This window comes from Lolium perenne, chromosome 3 (assembly GCF_019359855.2).
Source record: "Lolium perenne isolate Kyuss_39 chromosome 3, Kyuss_2.0, whole genome shotgun sequence".
Classification (NCBI taxonomy): Eukaryota; Viridiplantae; Streptophyta; class Magnoliopsida; order Poales; family Poaceae; genus Lolium; species Lolium perenne.
In genome coordinates, this window is record NC_067246.2 from 141,293,691 (window position 1) to 141,311,162 (window position 17,472).

Genomic DNA, 17,472 nt, shown 5'->3' on the forward strand with positions numbered 1-17,472 from the left:
AAAAGGATAAAAACTATTACAAATGTTTGCCTCACATAAACAATTTCTATCACTATTCTCAGCTGATACCCCTCACCTCCATCGTGATTTGCGTTAAAACGACTCTTCCTCTTAGCCTATCTCTCGACCACCTCCCTCCATTCCCTCCACCCATCCACGACATCCGTTGCTCGCCACAAGGCTTACCTAACACTTGATAGAGGACAAACCATACTGAACATTTAAGAATCCTAAGATAACAGTAGGAAATTTTAAAGAAATGTATTTCAGATCATCCTCTTCGAGATCATCCTCTTAGAGGAGCCGCTTGACACGAGGGCGGCGACGCATCAGGCGGTGGTCAGCCGTTCCATGAAGGCACGCAGCTACAGGGAGATGTTGTGGAGGGAGACGCCATGGTGGCGACATGCAGGAGTATGGCAAAGCTTCTAAACTCAATGGTGAATGCAAATATAAATTGCTTTTAGTATAACTAAAGCTGATGTTTGTTTACTTCAAGTTTTCTCACTTTCAAACTGAGGCGATGGCATCGGCAGCGTATCCCGCGCACTTTCGAACGGATTGACCTCACTTTCAAACTGAGGCGATGGCATCGACAGCATGTCCCACTCACTTTCGAATGATTGACCGCCACAGATTGACCATATCTTTTAAGATTAATCGGTTTATTAGAAAATCCGTTTTAAAATATATAATCCACCAATAATTTAGTGGCCACGGAGAACTGAACACGGTGAATTTAAACTGGGGCATGCTTTGCAACCATGAACATCTAAAAGCAAAATCTTTAACATCATCGTGCTCTTGTACTCCTACGTGCCTAATCTGCTAAAGAAAAAAATGGTAACAAAGCTTATGTTAAAGAAGATAAAACAAAACAATAAATTCAGCTCGTGTGTGAATCTTCTGCATTTCATAAAGCTGACAAAATCAAATCCTTGACAACATAGAGCCTAACTGATTTGTCAAAATCTAACATGTCATAGCTGCAAATTACAATCTATTACTATATAAGTGAGTGATTTTGTTAATTCAACAGAAAATGGAATAGAACTCAAGGAGATATTAAGCACAAATTATAGCAGAGTGCAGTCTAAACACAATATCTTTTAAAAAAACTTTAGAAAGGCCATAAGTCGAGTAAAAAAGTTTAGCAACAGGCCAACGGTGCATAATCAAGCAGGCCCCAAACAGTATAATCATGAGCTATGAATAATAAATTACGCAGTTCACCACACCTCTTGTATCTTTGGAGAGTGAGGCTCGGCCGCTTCTAAGCTCCATCAGGATAACCCCTGAGGCGAATGTTTTGACCTAGACGTACACGACGCCGTCGAGAGGCCCTATGTCGACGACAACATCGACAACATTAGAGTTGTAATCAGAACATTCTTTGTTGTAACAGATTTACAGATGCTGTCAGGTTATTAGGCATTTTGATGTAAGCATCGTATGCTCACAATGAGTCTAAAGCAATCAGGATAGTTGTTTAAATTGGTAAGCACAAACAATGAAAACAGATAATGCGATGAGCAATCAGGATAGTTGTTTAAATTGGTAAGCACAAACAATGAAAACAAATAATGTGATGTCCCTAGCTCGATTCCATCCTTTGTCACTTTATTTGCAAATTTACAATATTGTCTAAAAATTGTGAAGCACATGCATACATAGCACTGATTAGAAAAATATACAATATCAAGTCTACTCAAATAGAAAATCAGCCGCTGATAATTAATATTGCACATGAACCCGTTCCATTAGTGTACATAAAGATTGAAAATACAAGTGGAGGAAGAGCAAACTGACTCCGTACATCGGTACATGATTTGGCCGTTGTCGTGGAAGGATGCTCCCTTGGCTGATCCAGGTAAGAGAAGGGTGGACCGATCTCATTGTGCGCCTTCTTCAATCCATAAAACGATGGAAGGATGCTTGCCTCACAGATTTGGGTAAGAGAAGGCTGGGATGCGCCTGTTCGACGCCTTGATCCATCCATACCACGTCCTACGGTCATGAAGAAACCAAGCTGAGTATGGTTCTTAGAATTAGAAGAGAAACAGAATAGTTACACATTATTTTCTATGTAATTCCTGGTGCATATGTTACCCATCAAAGTATGTCAAATCTTCATTAGGTTATTGCATAGTTTATCGTGAAAGAAGAAATGTTTCTACGGGGTAAAGACTTAAGGAAACAAAGGAAAACATTTAAGACCTTAAGAAAGGTCTATTAATAACAAAATAATCATCCCGGGAGTCTCCAACATTTGCGACAAAGAGACAAAATAATCATCCCAGATCCCACACTGGTTTTGAGTACTGTCAGATCCCAAGAACTCACTGTCCAAACTGACAGAATTATCTGCGCGATACGAAATTGGGAACAAAACATATGAGTAGACACCATGCTTTCCACCTAAGGAGACAAAATAAACCTAAAGGAAACAGTACTTTGGATAACAGAATAACATTACTAACCTGGTAAGCAGTACAGACTTTTTAATTGCATATAGACCTGGTAAGCCAATCATCTTAGTTAGTGAAGAGTGACTTCCATTCTATAATGCAAAACTAAGTGATGATTTTTTTTAGAAAATTAGTAGAAAATTATTCGCGTATATACTGAATCTGACTATAAAAAAAAAGCAAAATATTTGAAATAGTTTCAACGAAACTACTTTACAACTATGGTGTTAAAAGTTAAAACTAAGCTAAAAAGAAAAAGTAGATTTATCTTATTGATGTTTTTTATTATCACCGAAAAAAAAGAAACTTGCACTGAGTTTGGTGTCGTAGTCCTATCTGAATTATTTCAAGGTAAATGTCTTCCTAAAAAGTGTCAGTGTAACGGGAGAACCAATATTTACACTGAGTTTGGTCGATAAATTCTTGTAGCACCTTCTGTGGTAGTTTGCTATGTTCAAAAAACAAAGGGAATAAATCTCTGGGATAGAAGTTTGAAAGCAATAGCATATTCATTATGGACATAGACACACTGCAAAACCTGGCATGATGGAAATATATCTTGGGAATGGGATTTTGTGCCTAACTAATGTATTTGCTTTTTTTAACTGGCTGGTGTACTTGTTATGTCTTATAACACACGATCAGAGGTATCAATCTCTGCAAGTGAGCAGGGCTGCGTCGGACATGGATTGATGTTCTACACATGTAGTAAAATTTCACTTAAATTAGATTTTGCTAAAACATACAATCTAAATAGTAAAGAACCTTGACAAACTTACCATATTCAACCGATCAGAATACACAACCAGGATGATCCCAAAACGCATCCACTCCTGGTCTCTTGGATGGATAAGCTCTTCAGCTGGTGCCAGCGAGTTAAGCTCGTAATAGGAACCATACATGAAGATAAGGCCCCACAGAGAACAACCTGGTAGACAGAGATAAGAAAGGGAACAAATCAGTATAACACAGTGATATTGAAGAAAACCATCTCACTATATCAGAAAACAAAAGGAGGGTTGTGAAAAGAACGGAACATATAGAAACAGAGCACTGTAAGCTAGCAGAACAGAAAAATAGAAAACTATATATATACAGCAAGTAATTAGATGAATCCTAAACCCTATACATAAATCTCTTGCTGCCTCTTTCAAATTGTAATACATTGAGCTTTGGTGCATCCGATAGAGTTATCAACTCTACACAATAACACACATAAGGTTAGGGAAGGTCAACTGTAAGCTACATGTTCCTTCCCTTAACTCTCATTTATCAACAATTTAAACAATCTAATTTTGAAAAAGGCTCATAGCCGCACAATTTCATTAGCACCACACAGCTGTACAAGCAACAGTGCTTTCATTCAAGGTATCGGCTCTAGGCAATACCAAACTGAAAGAGAAAGTTTCTTAAGCTTCGAATGCCTCCCATCTCTAGAAACTAATCAGGTATTACAGGTTGAGTACTTGCGATGTATTAGATACAAAGCAAGAACAATCAGTCAACCGTCATAGAGAAAACAGACCCTAAATGGAAGATGCATTCCTAGTAAGGAGAAGAAAGAGACCAACCTCAACACAGTAGAAGAGCACAGAACCTGTGACCGGTACAAGAAGAGACAAGAAGCAACCTACTAAATCCTAGAACCTGCAAAGTGAAAAGAGCCAGGTAAAAAGAAAAAACCAGACAAAACCAGGTCATAAAGCAGTGCAACACCGCGTGAAAGCATATCGTAAAATTATGTACATCAAGAACGGTATACCGGGAGATGTATATAGCAAAGAATGGAGCCACTGGAAAGCACTACATGGATCTGCACAAAAAATACAGTAACAGCCGCCACCTTAGTAATGGAAAGCAAGCACCAAATACTACCATGCCATGTAAAGGAGGAGGTAAATTACCTTGATTAAGGCCATACATGGCACAACTAAAGCGATGAAGAATGTAGTTCATCTCGGTTGTTGCGGGATAATATACCAGCTGAAAAGGGAATCACAATTTTCAGTGGCACCCAAATGAAAGAACAGGCAAGTATTATGACTCATCTGTTGTGAATCTAAAATATACACACCAAAAAATTGGTATGAGGAAGAGGAAAAAACCCAAATGAAGAAATGGAAGCTATAAAACATATATGCAAGATTTACTGTTCTGTAAAGAACTAAATATATAAACCATGATGTCCATAATATGCATTTCCTTTAGGTAGCATAAATGCACAAAAATACAACTAACTGCAAAAGAAAGTTCATCTTCGGAGACAAATAATTAAAAATAACAGAAAACAAAGTTGTGACCTACCTACACACATCTTATATCACTGGAAAACTGAAGTGGACTTAAAAAGGCATATCCATCTATCAAGGTCCCCGGCTCACAGAATTCCTTTGAGCTTGCTTACCAGTGTGATATGGCTAGGTGTGAAATAAGAATATTCATCTACTCAGGTCTCACTTTTGGCCCCATGAAGGTCAACTGAGCTTGCTTATTAGGTAGGTGCGAAATAGGAATATTTCTTGCGGAAAGGGTCATAATATAAATTTGAAATCCTTTTTGTAAACATGCCTCATAAAAGTCAAGTTTCACTATATCTTTAGCACATATCGACTTGTGTCACACCTCTACGGCGACGCAAACCTCAGTCGACAAAAGCTCTTTCCAGGTGGAATTTCAATTGCTCACACGCATGCCCACACTGTGCTTGCAAATATTCACCTTTTGAAAATATTGGAAGAGACATTACTGAGAAAATAAAGAGCTATTACCTAAACTTATTATGTCTCAAAAGTTATGAATTCATTGATGGAATTATCTTCCAGTAACTCCAGTGCACACTTTAAATATCTCAATCCCCTGGTCAGACCTCATCGGCATATAGCTCAATCATGGGGAAGAAACACAATGACTGAAGCTATCTGAAAAAACTGCAGTAGCATGAAAATAGTCCAATATTAAACCTGTTAGTTGAAACTCGCTCTATACATGGACACCTACAAATTTAATCACAGAAGGTAGTGAGTACCCCGCTCTATACATGGAATCACCTACAAATGGTTGAAGCTAGCAGGTGCATGTCAAGGAAACATCTTTTGATTTAGTCTGGACTTGTTCCAGATGATAATGATACTCACACATATAGCACATTGTAATACATATTCATTGGAAAAGCATATGCCACACGATTGATAATATTGATAAAGCAGTTATTGCTAAGATTTCTTAGGCCTCCAGTGTAGTTTAACTCTCTCTGATTTTGAAAAGAGCTTCAGAAAAAACCCATGGTTGACAAAGTTGTTATGCATCGCTGCAAAACTCACTGATTCCTATCCCAAGTCTAAAATATAAAAACGAAATTCAGCATTAGTTGCACACAAAAATAAATATTTGCATAAACTCCTCATCAAGAAAATATTTTAAATGAAACAGTGTGACAAAATACATTAACATTTAGCGAAGCAAATATAGCTCATACCTTCCTAGAATGAGATTTGTTTATTTTCTCTGAAAGATATACCTGAAATTAAGTGATAGCAGAAATTGCATATTAGCAAGCCTGTAACACTACATCATCAGTAAAATTTAAATTAGCCTCAGAGTAAATAAATAAATGCATATACATAGAGTTCTCATTGCACTAAAAAAAGAAGGAACTCAGACATGCATCAAATATAGCGAAAGGAATATGGTGAACCAAAATAAAGAGGCAGAAAGCATGTAGAAATACATGGGTGGTTACAGAGAGACATTAGCCTCCTAGCTTAAACAAATAATGACATTGATCTATGTTCTGCTAGGGACGTTCTGCTAGGGACCCTATTTCCTATATTCATGTGAGATGCAGATAAAAAGCTCCAGAAAAATTTGATAACATGGATGAAAAATAACCTTATGCACTGTATATTGCTCAAACCACTGAACCTCCACTTGCGTGAGAAATTTCTTGAGATTCTCATTACATGTGTAGAAAGAGGAAACCTCAGGCAAGTGCACCAACAACTTCAAGCTTGACAGACCTGAAAGTGAAGCTATAAACATTTTGTCATGGAAGCTCCAGCTGCCACGACATGATTCGCATCTAAAGAAGAATGTAGGTGCAAAATTTTGTCAAGCACCGTACCTCAGCGAAGGGCCAACATGTGGGTGTTGAACACGACAGCCGGTGGCACCTTGTCTGATGCTGGAGGTGGCGCCACCATGGATGAGCCTGCATCTAACCAGGTGCGTGGACTTTATAACTACAAAACTACAGGTTATTTCGTTCTAATAAAACCAGCAAATCGAAAGTAAGCACCCGATAGATGCAAGGAATAACCGATAACAATTAAGGACTAACCGATAACAATTACTTGTAAGATCCTCACCATCCTCTAGGGCTATTGGTGACCTTGCAGACAACCACATCTTTAAACAACACATCAACATCTACAGAAACCTCGACCAACCATTGAAGCCATCGGCCGGAAACCAGAATCACTAAGGCTGACACTTCTGACAGATATAAGAAATGCTATTACACAAATCTGCCATTGAAGGAAAGATTGGCCCATTCGCAGATGGACTGTCAGTGTAACTAAAATTTAGCAGTAGTGGTCGCTGCTCTAATTGCCTACAGCTATTTGATTAAGTTTTAGTTTAGGCAATATAGCAGAAGTTCTATACTGGCTATCCGATTAAGCTTTAGTGTGGCAATATAGGAGAAGTGCTGGTTAAATCAATCTGGCCAACTACAACTTCCAGATTGTGGCCTATGCAAACCTCTAGATAGTAGTAGCTATCCAAATAACACTAATTTATCAGTATGCGCAAATAAGACTTTTACAGACATGTGATTTCGATGTAGTATCCCACAAACATATAAGGCTATTTATCATAAATAGAGCATGTTAGGTAAAAGAGGCCATAATTCATAAGGCTATTTTATGTACTCCACAAACATATTATAAGCTATTTTGTGTACCATTTTCTTCTAGCACCACTTAAATGGAAACATCCCAGAATGTTAGGTAAAAGAGGCCTGCAAATAGCAATACACACCCGAAAAATATGACCTTCCAAAGTGGTGGGGTTTTCAGGCTATTAGCTCCTGGTCGAATACAACATTCGGTGTTAGTTAGAATTTAAATTACCTCCTCCTTAAGCCAATGTTTCTTTATAGTATGAATGGGGCTAGTAATTAGATAGATCAGCAAAAAAGAAACAAAGGGAAGTGTGTTTCAATAAAAATGCATAGAAATAAGAGAGTGAGATTTCACCACCAATCTACAGAGATCTACTATACCTTAGCGGGGCTTGTCCACGTCCAAGAAGAAATCGAGCATCTTGGATTTCACCACCAATCTACAGAGATCTTCTCAAATTCCTAAAGAAATAATAGTTAGGACATAAGAATCGAGATATGTTATCAAGATAACTGACTGCAATTTCTGTGGAATAAAGTACAAAAACAATCTACCCTTAATTCATTACTATTTAGATCTACATCATAATTCAGCAGTTTGGTACACAGGCTCCCATAAATTGAACTCTAAATACTTTCATGACAATACGGTAAAAAAAATAGCAGGTTGCAGGGTACAACAAAATGAATTATAATAGTAATACCTTGCTTTCAGCCCTGCTCATGCCTGTCTTGCTAATGCTACTCCTTTTTTGGAGAGTTTCAAAGCTACTCCATGCATAGCTAAAAACCATTGTCAGTTTTTTATACTGACACTGAAAATCTGTGATTGAGCACAAATATTATTTAGCACCCATAAACCCAAGAGAAGAAAACGGGGAAAATGGGCTCATGACAGACCTATACACATGCCAATAAAACAATACCTAAAGTATCGGCTCTCTGAATCCCCGATTCCATGAACATCAATTTCCCGTGCTGATATTTAGAAGCAAAGCGCTAAAAAGTCATTATGGAATGTATTTTTTCATATAGCATTGCTTTAGGATAAACGCACGTAATTTTGCATCCACCTAGACAAACCAGTTTCACCAACTTGTGATGCATCAATAGAATTAAAACAAAATGGCATGTATACTATTAATCACCTCACCACGCCATCACAAGAACTCACGCCAAACTCTGGCAGCAACCCTCCACTGTATTTCCTGCCTACAGCATGAAGAGAAGAGATATATATTCAAGCAAAATTATTGTGTGGAGACAACAGAGTACAAGAGACGAGGAAATATCGGTGTGGAGCTTGTACCAGCCATGGAAAATATGAACTCACATGCCTGTTATCACCATTGTTAAGAATCTTCTAAACACCGAAACCCTAGCTGCAAGTTAGAAGACCCAAATATTCCTGTGACTCTTCTTTTGCTCAAATCCATGCCAAAGCTGAAAAACAATAGCAAACCATCATCAACATCAACAGTTTTATTATCACCAGAAAATTTAGAAATACACATCCAAATATATATGCAGATCTAGAGCACATGAGTACCTCCCCGGTCGTCGCTCGCCGTCCTCTGTCTACCGGCTCTTCTCCACGAGCTGGAGCCCCGGCGTCGTGCTGCTCCACCTGCCCCATGAGACGGAGCCGGAGCTCGCCGCGCCCAACCAAGCCCGCCCGCGCCCGCCCTTCCCGAGCTCGCGCCGGCCTCCCCTTCCCTGAGCCGGAGCACGCCGCGGCCGCTCACAGCCGCCCCCGCTCGATCTGGAGCTCGCTCGAGGCGGCTCCTGCCCAGAACCGCCCATTGCCCATCTTCTACTCATACATCTATAATAATTCATGAAATCCAACAGTGAGATGCCCAGTTATGATGATTCCTTCTATTGGTGGTTCAAATAATGTTATAAACTAAAGAACATGTGCATTGACCTCCTCAAGTAAGATAATAAATTAAAGAGCTAAGGATCTAACTGTATAGCTTGTAGGTAGAGATGATATGAGAGAGTTATATGCAAAATTACAAGAAGGACTAAACAGAAGACAAGGAACATAAATTCGGTCACACCAAATGCCTCTCATCTCATAATTGCACTTTTAGCTTCAAACCAATATTAGCAAACTATATTGAACAGACAACAAGAAAGATTCATTTGCTTGCTTGCCATCTGCATCCACTGGAAGTACAATCAAGATTGTGAGATAGTAGAGGTGGTAGTGTGATTATGCTTCTTACCCTCAGGTTGTACTTGTCGAAGGTGAAGCCCGTGGCACCAGCGCCGGCAAGACACAAGAGTACCAGCGTCGTCACCATCCACCTGAACACCAATGTGTTCTTCCCTGCACTCCACCACCAAAACTATCAGCGATAACCTATATTAGATAATATAGAATAACACAGGCTGCTCACCTGGTCAAAAAATATCTCAATAGTCAGTAAGATTATGGAGTCACGATTACTGTGGTTTGTGGTTGACTGGTAAGAACTAATTTCAAAAGAAGCTAGGTTTCCCACGATGCAAATCTTGTCACTGAATTAACAGAACGGGCCATGAAAAAAATTAATGGATCAAAACTATGTGGTTCTTCATATCAAACAAAAGATGGGCAAAACATACGTGAAATCCTCATGGTAGATCATTAGCAAGATGACCGTCGCTGCTCAAATGCACCCTCGGGAATGCGCCGGCGTCCACGCCGACATTCAGTTGAGGAGCGCAGACAGCAGGGATGACGAGATGTCTGTACCAAGCCTGCAAGAGCAACAACAACATCTAGTATTAGACTCATCAGCGGACTGAATCGGCAAGATCATCATCACTGCTCAAAAACACCCTTGAGATACACCACACATAAATAATTGTAGACCCATTATGCGTAAAAGTCAAATGAACATTCATCAATCATATTCAATTCAGCTATGACCTCACATAAAAGAATGCCCTCTTCATGAGACCATGCACCTTTGTTCCTTCCGTGCTCAAATAATTGTGCCCTTCACAGCAAACCAAAATCTTTGGTGATCAAATAATTACCCAAGATGCCCCATTCAAACCATGTCACCCGGTACCCAAATAGCAGCCATATTCAGCCTAGGAACACCCTCACCAGTCTCATATTTGAGGCAACACAAATAAGCCTAGAAAGTAAGAAACAAAATAATAAATATCGAGAAGAGAGGAATACCAGTAGCAGCAGCGCCGTCAAGACCATCCTGGGCATGTACAGCTCCAGATCGAGAGCTTAAAAGAGAACACAACTTAGTTGATGTGGTAATCAACCCAGAACAACAATAATCGACCCGAAAAATTGTCCCTTCCTTCTTGCTCCCTTCCACACTGGACTCCGTCTGGTCCTTCTGCCGAGGCCACGCCGCCTCCCACACCAGGGCCGCCCTTACATCCAAGTTCCTGAGGTAGAAAACTTCGCCTCAGTACCAACATTGCTTAAAATTTTGAATCAGTAAATGATAAAATCTTCAACAAACCATGCAATTGTGCTTTTCACGTCTGAAATGACCAAATAACCCTCAGATTTTCATACATTGCAAGATCTCTTGCATAAAAAATGTACGTAAATTTTTTGATTTCATCACTTACATTAGAGAACTCGAGATTCTCGAGTGTGGCCTCGAGGTATGCGGCATCTCCCCACAGGAAATCGAAACGTGCCACTGCCAAATCCACACAAATTGCAAGAGACTATTAGTACATATACAAAAACTGGCATCCTGAGCGGAGAGGCAGAGAGGAAGAGACGGCTCTGGTTTTCTCTGCTCACGTCCATGGCGGGGAAGGTCCAATTTCCTAGCTGTGAAGAGAAGGAAAAGCTCACCTGAGGGGGTATGTGCTCCGGCGAGCGGCGCCATGGCCCTCCTCCTGGGCTTCCCGGGCCGGCCCTCCTCACGCTGCTCGCCAGGGCGCGCCGGTGCTGAGGAGGCAGAGGCTGCGTGACCCCGAGGGCTCCCTGTGCTGGCCGTCCTCCTGCACCGGCGGGTACTCCACTGGCGCCGCCGGGGCCCTCCCCCGGGCGCTCCTCTGCCGGTACTCCACTGGCGCCTCCGGCAGGAGGATGCGCGGATCCGTCACGCGCAGGAGCGTCCCCGGCCGAGCCCGGCGCCTCCGGTCGCCGCCGCCGCGGTTTCGTCACGCGCCGGACCGTCTCCGGCCGCGCCCGACGCCTCCGTTCGCCGCTGCCGAGGATCCGCCCCGCGCCAGCCTGTCTCCGGCCTCGCCCGCCTCACCTCCACCCGCCGCCACCGATGTCGCCACCCGAATGGGCCGCCCAAGCTGCTCGGGCTGGCTGCTCCTTCTCCGGCGCCGCGGATTCGGGGGAGAGGCGGCGCGCCGCTGGCCTCCGCTGGGAAGAGAAGCGGGGATTGGGCAGCAGCTTCTGGCTAGGGTTTTTTCACCGCACCAATCGCCTGCGAGATCGCGAGAGACAGAAGAGACGAGTCGATGTCCACCCACCGCTCCGTGGAACGTCGACGAGTGCGAGCACCCGCCGCTCTCTCTCGCTGTCGGGCCCGCACAAAGAGGGACCCAATCGTCATGGAGCATACACGAGCAGAGGAAGGTGATGAAAAAATCACCACATCCGACGGCCAGAGTGAAAAGCGGGTGGGCAGATTTACTGTCGCTGTGAAAACGTGTGGCCTCGATCGATTTGCCCCTTTTGAGGCCTCCTGGAGGCGGGTACTCTAGGAACATTTATAGAAGAAATGGACGTATCCTTCAGCATCTTTCCGTCGGCCCTTCTATGCTGGGCCGCTAGACTAATCCAGGCCACAAGCAGAAGGAGGATTTCTTCATTTTTAGCAGTACGTGTATTCTGCTAAGAAAAACAGTACGTATATATTAGGAAATAGGTGTTGAGGTGTAGTAGATCTCACCGAAAACTCTAGAAAAAGGCCGATCTTTGCGAAGGGAAAGCAACTCGCTCCGCACGCAACAAGTGGCGCGTTGTGGTGCCAGAAAATACCTGAGAAGTGGTCTCCCTGCTCGCCACGTGTCGCAAGGGGAAGCAAGATTGGGATGAGGGAGGAGAGAGAAAGCAAGGGGAGGCTGGATTGTGTCAGCTTTTTCTTTTTTTTGTAGATTCGTTTTTTCACAATGAAATATCTTGAGAACCGTAAGTCCAAATCACGAACCGTTTTCACTTTTGAGATCCTCACGTCGAGATCTTCAAAACTAGATCCCATGTTGATAGGTTTGGAGATACTTTTTTGTACTTCCAATAATATTATGATTGTACTTGTGATGTGTACCTAACTGTACTCGTGTTTCAACTGATAAGCAATTCTGTTTTAGTGTATTTGGTGCAGTTTTCCCTTTACTCGCTAACTGTACTCGTCTGTGTGCGGGACTGTACTTGTACTTACTCATGTGCGCGACTGTACCTGCTCGTATGCGTTACTGTATTTATGTACATGTACTTTGGTCGTGTTCACGACTGTACCTATTCGTGTGCACGATTGTACCTGCTCGTGTGTGTGACTGTACTTGTACTCGCCCGTATGTTCAACTGTACTCGTGTGTTGTGCGTGATTGTACCTGCTCGTGTACACGACTGTACCTGCTCGTGTGCGTGACTGTACTTGTACTCGCCTGTGTGTTCAACTGTACTCGTGTGTTGTATGTGACTGTACCTGCTCGTGTGCACGACTGTACTTGTACTCGCCTATGTGTCCAACTGTACTCGTGTGTTGTGTGTGACTGTACCTGCTCGTGTGCACGACTATACCTGCTCGTGTACGTGATTGTACTTGTACTCATGTTGTGTATTTTACATAAAAGGAAAAAGAGATAGCACAACACGGTCGTATCCGCATTTAATAGTAAAGATTGTTAAAGTATATATTTTGCATACCATGTATAGCTACCGTACGTACCTTGTATAGCTGGCATAGCTTTCCGATTTGTTCCGATTCTATTCGGTTGTAATCTTGCACGATAAGGATCTCTCCTTGGTCGTTTCCTTGGCTTCCAAGCCTTGTAAGCTGGCATATATATATGAGCTGATCGCCCCGTTTGAGAGGCGTCTTCCCTCAATCCTTTTCTCGTTTATATGGTATCAGACTTCCGATCTTAAATCTAGCTTCCGCACACAGCCGCCATGAGCGCTGCAGCCAGCACCACGTCCTCCTCCGACGCCCTGACCTCCGGCACCCTCTCCACCACCGTGATGCCCGCCGCCTCACCGGCCAGCCTCGCGGTCAATGTTGCCAGCGTGAAAACGCACGTCCCCGTCGTCCTCGACCTCAAGGCATCCAACTACTCCAAGTGGCGCATGCTCATCGGCGTCCTCCTCGGCCGGTACGAGCTCACCGGGCACATCGCCAACGACACCCCGGCCGCCGACCGCACCGCCGAGTGGACTCGCCTGGACTTCACCATCCGCTCGTGGCTCTACGGCTCCATCAGCGAGGAAATCCTCGACATCATCATGGCGGAGGGCCAGACGGCGTTCCAGGCCTACGCGCTCATCCGCAACCTCTTCCTCGACAACCAGATGACCCGCGCCGTCTACCTCGAGGCGGAGTTCCGGGCCATCACCCAAGGCGACCTCTCCATCACCGCCTACTGCCACCGCCTCAAATCCCTCTCGGACGCGTTGCGTGACGTTGGCCAGCCGGTGACCGACCAGACGCTGGTTCTCAATTGTCTCCGCGGGCTGAACCCTCGCTTCGCCGATGTCACGACCCTCGTCACTATGCAGGTGCCCGTCCCCTCCTTCCTGCAGACACGGTCGCTCCTTCTCCTTCGCGAGACCCAGCTCGCCCACACCTTCCAGCCCTCGCCGCAAGTCGCGCTGTACGGGAACGCCACCGGGTCTGGTTCGTCCGCTGGTGGTGAGCAGGGCGGCGCTCGCAACTTCGGGGGAGGCAGCGGCAATGGTCGCTTCCAGAGGAAGAAGAAGAACGGAAACTCCGGTGATCGCGGCGGTTCCAGCACGGGCGACTCGCGCAGCAACCCGTCCGCCTCGCTTGGTCCCTGGATTTGCTTCAACCCGTACACAGGTCAGGCCCAGCAGATGCAGCCGACCTGGCGTCCCGCAGGAGGTTCCGCTCTCTCTGACGCCCCTGGCCTCCTTGGACCGCGCCCAACTGGGTCGCCGTCGCATCGCCCGTCTACTTGGGTTCCGCCTGGCCAGCAGGCATTCACAACCCAACTCGCCCCGCTGCATGGCCAGGCGTTCAGCACTGCTCCTCCGCCTCCAGGGACTACGTACGGGACTCCGTACAGCTACAACGTCCACGCCCCCAACGTACCTGCATGGGATTGCTCTGCCCTGGTGGCAGCACTGAACAGCACTGCCGGCTCCTTCAACGGCAGCAACTGGACTATGGATTCTGACCCTGGTATACTCTCTCCTCCTATCCAAACCTCTAGTCCTTCACATGTCACGGTCGGCAATGGTTCTACTCTTCCAATTCTCTCTACTGGTCACACTACTATTTCCACACCACACCACGCATTTTCTGTTAACAATGTCTTAGTAGTTCCTAACATCATTAAAAATCTAGTCTCTACTCGCCAATTTACCATTGATAATTATGTATCTGTGGAATTTGACCCCTTCGGTTTTTTCCATTAAGGATCTTCGCACTCGGCGCGTGATCATACGCTGCAATAGTCCGGGGCCCCTCTACGAGTTCTCCACAAGCACCAGCTCGCCATCCTCCTTCGGCCTCGTCGCCTCCACCGACTCCACCGAGCTGTGGCATCGCCGCTTAGGACATCCAGGCCGTGACGCTATGTCACATTTATCTAGTCAATTTTCTATCCCATGTAATAATGCTACCATGGTTTGTCATGCATGCCAACTTGGCAAGCACGTCCGTCTACCGTTTTCTAGGTCTCAAACCTTTTGTGTTGCTCCGTTTCAGTTAATCCATTGTGATTTGTGGACATCTCCCATTGCGAGTAATTCTGGTTTTAAATATTATCTTGTCATCGTTGACGACTTCACCCATTTTATGTGGACTTTTCCTCTCCGCCGCAAATCCGACACTACCGATATTCTAATAAACTTCATTGCCTATGCTCGCACTCAGTTTAACCTTCCTGTGGTTTCTCTCCAAACAGACAATGGCACCGAATTCGTCAACTCTACTCTAGTCGAGTTTCTCACTCGTCACGGCATCCACCTCCGCATGTCGTGCCCCTACACTTCTTCACAAAACGGCAAGGCCGAGCGCGCCTTGCGCACGCTGAACGACATCACTCGTACACTCCTATTTCAGGCACACATGCCCCCTCCCTACTGGGCCGAGGCGCTCGCCGCCGCTACCTACCTCCTTAATCGTCGGCCATGCCAGCCACTCGGTTTTCGTGTTCCATACAGCATTCTTCACCAACAACCTGCATCCTACTCTGACCTTCGGGTCTTCGGCTGCCTATGCTATCCAAACCAATCCGCTACGGCTTCGCATAAGCTTTCTCCTCGGTCTACCGCCTGCGTTTTCTTGGGATACCCCTCTTCTCATCGTGGCTACCGGTGTCTCGATCTTGTCTCTCGTCGAATTATCATTTCTCGTCATGTTGTTTTCGACGAGACTTAATTCCCATTCGCGAAAACAGCAAACGATCAGCCAGCTAACTCCCTTGATTTTCTCCTGGATCTTGCATGTACGCAACACACCCCAGCAGTGTTCCCACCAGCGGAGCCCAACATGCATGCCCATATGCCTCCCAGCATGCATGCGTCCTCACCAGCGCGCGCACGTCCTGCCTCGCCTGCGCCCAGCTCGCCCGGCGACAGCGTGCCTTCGCCCGCGCCCTCGCTCGCCGCCAGCTCGCCCGCGACTACATCAGCTGCAGCATCGTCACCACCTCCTCCTCCGCCACCGCCACCACCACCTCGTACTCGTGTCCGTTCTGCTCCGGCCGTCAACACACACACCATGCTTACTCGGGCCAAACATGGCATTGTTCGGCCGGTTGACAAGCTCAATCTGTCAGCCATTCACACCTCGATTTCTCCTATTCCAAAGACATACCGGGGCGCACTCCAGGATCCGCATTGGCGTGATGCCATGACAGCCGAGTATGATGCTCTAATCCATAACCGCACTTGGTCGCTTGTACCTCGTCCGGTTGGTGCTAATGTTGTTTCAGGAAAATGGATCTTCAAGCACAAGTTTGCTTCTGATGGCGGCCTTGCTCGCTACAAGGCGCGATGGGTTGTTCGTGGGTTCTCTCAGCAACCGGGAGTTGATTTCGATGAGACATTCAGCCCCGTCGTCAAGCCCGCCACAATCCGTGTTGTCCTCAGCATCGCCGTCTCTTGTGCATGGCCGATTCATCAGCTCGACGTCAAGAACGCCTTTCTTCATGGCAATCTTGATGAGGTGGTCTACTGCGAGCAACCACCTGGCTTCATCGACACCGATCATCCCCAACATGTTTGTCGGCTCCACAAGTCTCTCTACGGCCTCAAGCAGGCCCCTCGTGCATGGTACCAGCGCTTCGCCCACTATGCACATCGACTCGGGTTCGTTGCATCCCTCTGTGACGTCTCCCTGTTTGTTCTTCGACGAGGGGACGAGCTGGCTTACCTTCTTCTATATGTGGACGACATCATTCTCACTGCCTCGAGCACCGGACTTCTGCAGCACATCACCGAGCTTCTTCACAGTGAGTTCTCCATGACCGACCTCGGGGATCTCTCCTACTTCCTCGGCATTTCGGTTACTCGCTCGCCCTCTGGGATGTTGCTCTCACAGCGCCAGTATGCCATCGACTTACTACACCGAGCCGGCATGCTTGATTGCAACCCGTGTGCTACTCCCATAGACACTCGTTGCAAGCTCTCCGCTGACGATGGTCCTCTCATCGCCGACCCTACTGAGTACCGCAGCTTTGCTGGCGCTCTACAGTACTTGACGTTGACGCGTCCCGACATTGCGCATGCTGTTCAGCAGGCGTGCCTCTACATGCATGCCCCTCGGGAGCCTCATCTTAACTTGGTCAAGCGGATTCTGAGGTATCTCAAGGGTACACTGGACCTTGGTCTTCGGTTGCACTCTACACCAGCTACATCGCTCACCGCGTACTCGGACGCTGACTGGGCCGGTTGCCCCGACACTCGCCGGTCCACCTCAGGTT

General features: G+C 45.4%; 2 protein-coding genes across 26 annotated transcripts; one reads left to right on the forward strand and one right to left on the reverse strand.

Moving 5' to 3' along the window:
* On the reverse strand, nt 1–12,063 carry LOC127342621 (uncharacterized). 25 transcript variants are annotated; one of them, XM_071828163.1, is made up of 25 exons: nt 11,198–12,063; nt 10,963–11,036; nt 10,550–10,773; nt 10,294–10,358; nt 9,982–10,116; nt 9,600–9,703; nt 8,918–9,193; nt 8,702–8,811; nt 8,517–8,576; nt 8,295–8,346; nt 8,073–8,191; nt 7,750–7,830; nt 6,805–6,959; nt 6,589–6,681; nt 6,357–6,484; nt 5,944–5,985; nt 5,237–5,395; nt 4,373–4,451; nt 4,231–4,281; nt 4,040–4,115; nt 3,248–3,396; nt 2,481–2,517; nt 1,817–2,007; nt 1,239–1,343; nt 1–192 (listed from the first exon to the last, which is right to left on the reverse strand). In XM_071828163.1, exons 2-5 carry the CDS (start codon nt 11,007–11,009, stop codon nt 9,991–9,993), a joined length of 462 nt encoding a protein of 153 aa, XP_071684264.1. In that variant the 5' UTR covers nt 11,010–11,036; nt 11,198–12,063; the 3' UTR covers nt 1–192; nt 1,239–1,343; nt 1,817–2,007; nt 2,481–2,517; nt 3,248–3,396; nt 4,040–4,115; nt 4,231–4,281; nt 4,373–4,451; nt 5,237–5,395; nt 5,944–5,985; nt 6,357–6,484; nt 6,589–6,681; nt 6,805–6,959; nt 7,750–7,830; nt 8,073–8,191; nt 8,295–8,346; nt 8,517–8,576; nt 8,702–8,811; nt 8,918–9,193; nt 9,600–9,703; nt 9,982–9,990. The 25 variants fall into 25 exon arrangements, with proteins under 25 accessions (XP_071684264.1, XP_071684278.1, XP_071684268.1 ...); XM_071828177.1 differs by lacking the exons at nt 1–192; nt 1,239–1,343 and adding an exon at nt 2,218–2,364 and having other exon boundaries at nt 1,572–2,007; XM_071828167.1 differs by lacking the exons at nt 1–192; nt 1,239–1,343 and adding an exon at nt 5,494–5,805 and having other exon boundaries at nt 1,572–2,007.
* A 1,414-nt stretch (nt 12,064–13,477) lies between these two features.
* On the forward strand, nt 13,478–15,926 carry LOC139838010 (uncharacterized). Its single transcript, XM_071827361.1, has 2 exons — nt 13,478–14,723; nt 15,451–15,926. Exons 1-2 carry the CDS (start codon nt 13,478–13,480, stop codon nt 15,924–15,926), a joined length of 1,722 nt encoding a protein of 573 aa, XP_071683462.1.
* Nucleotides 15,927–17,472: the final 1,546 nt, after the last annotated feature.

Excerpts from the sequence above, each read along its gene's own strand:
- LOC127342621 (XM_071828163.1), bottom strand. The coding sequence starts at position 11,009 with ATGCCGCATACCTCGAGGCCACACTCGAGAATCTCGAGTTCTCTAAT. Across the intron at positions 10,359-10,549 it reads TGACGGCGCTGCTGCTACTG|GGCACAATTATTTGAGCACG; the intron begins GTATTCCTCTCT and ends TTTGCTGTGAAG. Across the intron at positions 10,117-10,293 it reads TGAAGAGGGCATTCTTTTAT|GCTTGGTACAGACATCTCGT; the intron begins GTGAGGTCATAG and ends TTGCTCTTGCAG.
- LOC139838010 (XM_071827361.1), top strand. The coding sequence starts at position 13,478 with ATGAGCGCTGCAGCCAGCACCACGTCCTCCTCCGACGCCCTGACCTCC. Across the intron at positions 14,724-15,450 it reads GACTATGGATTCTGACCCTG|ACAATGGCACCGAATTCGTC; the intron begins GTATACTCTCTC and ends CTCTCCAAACAG.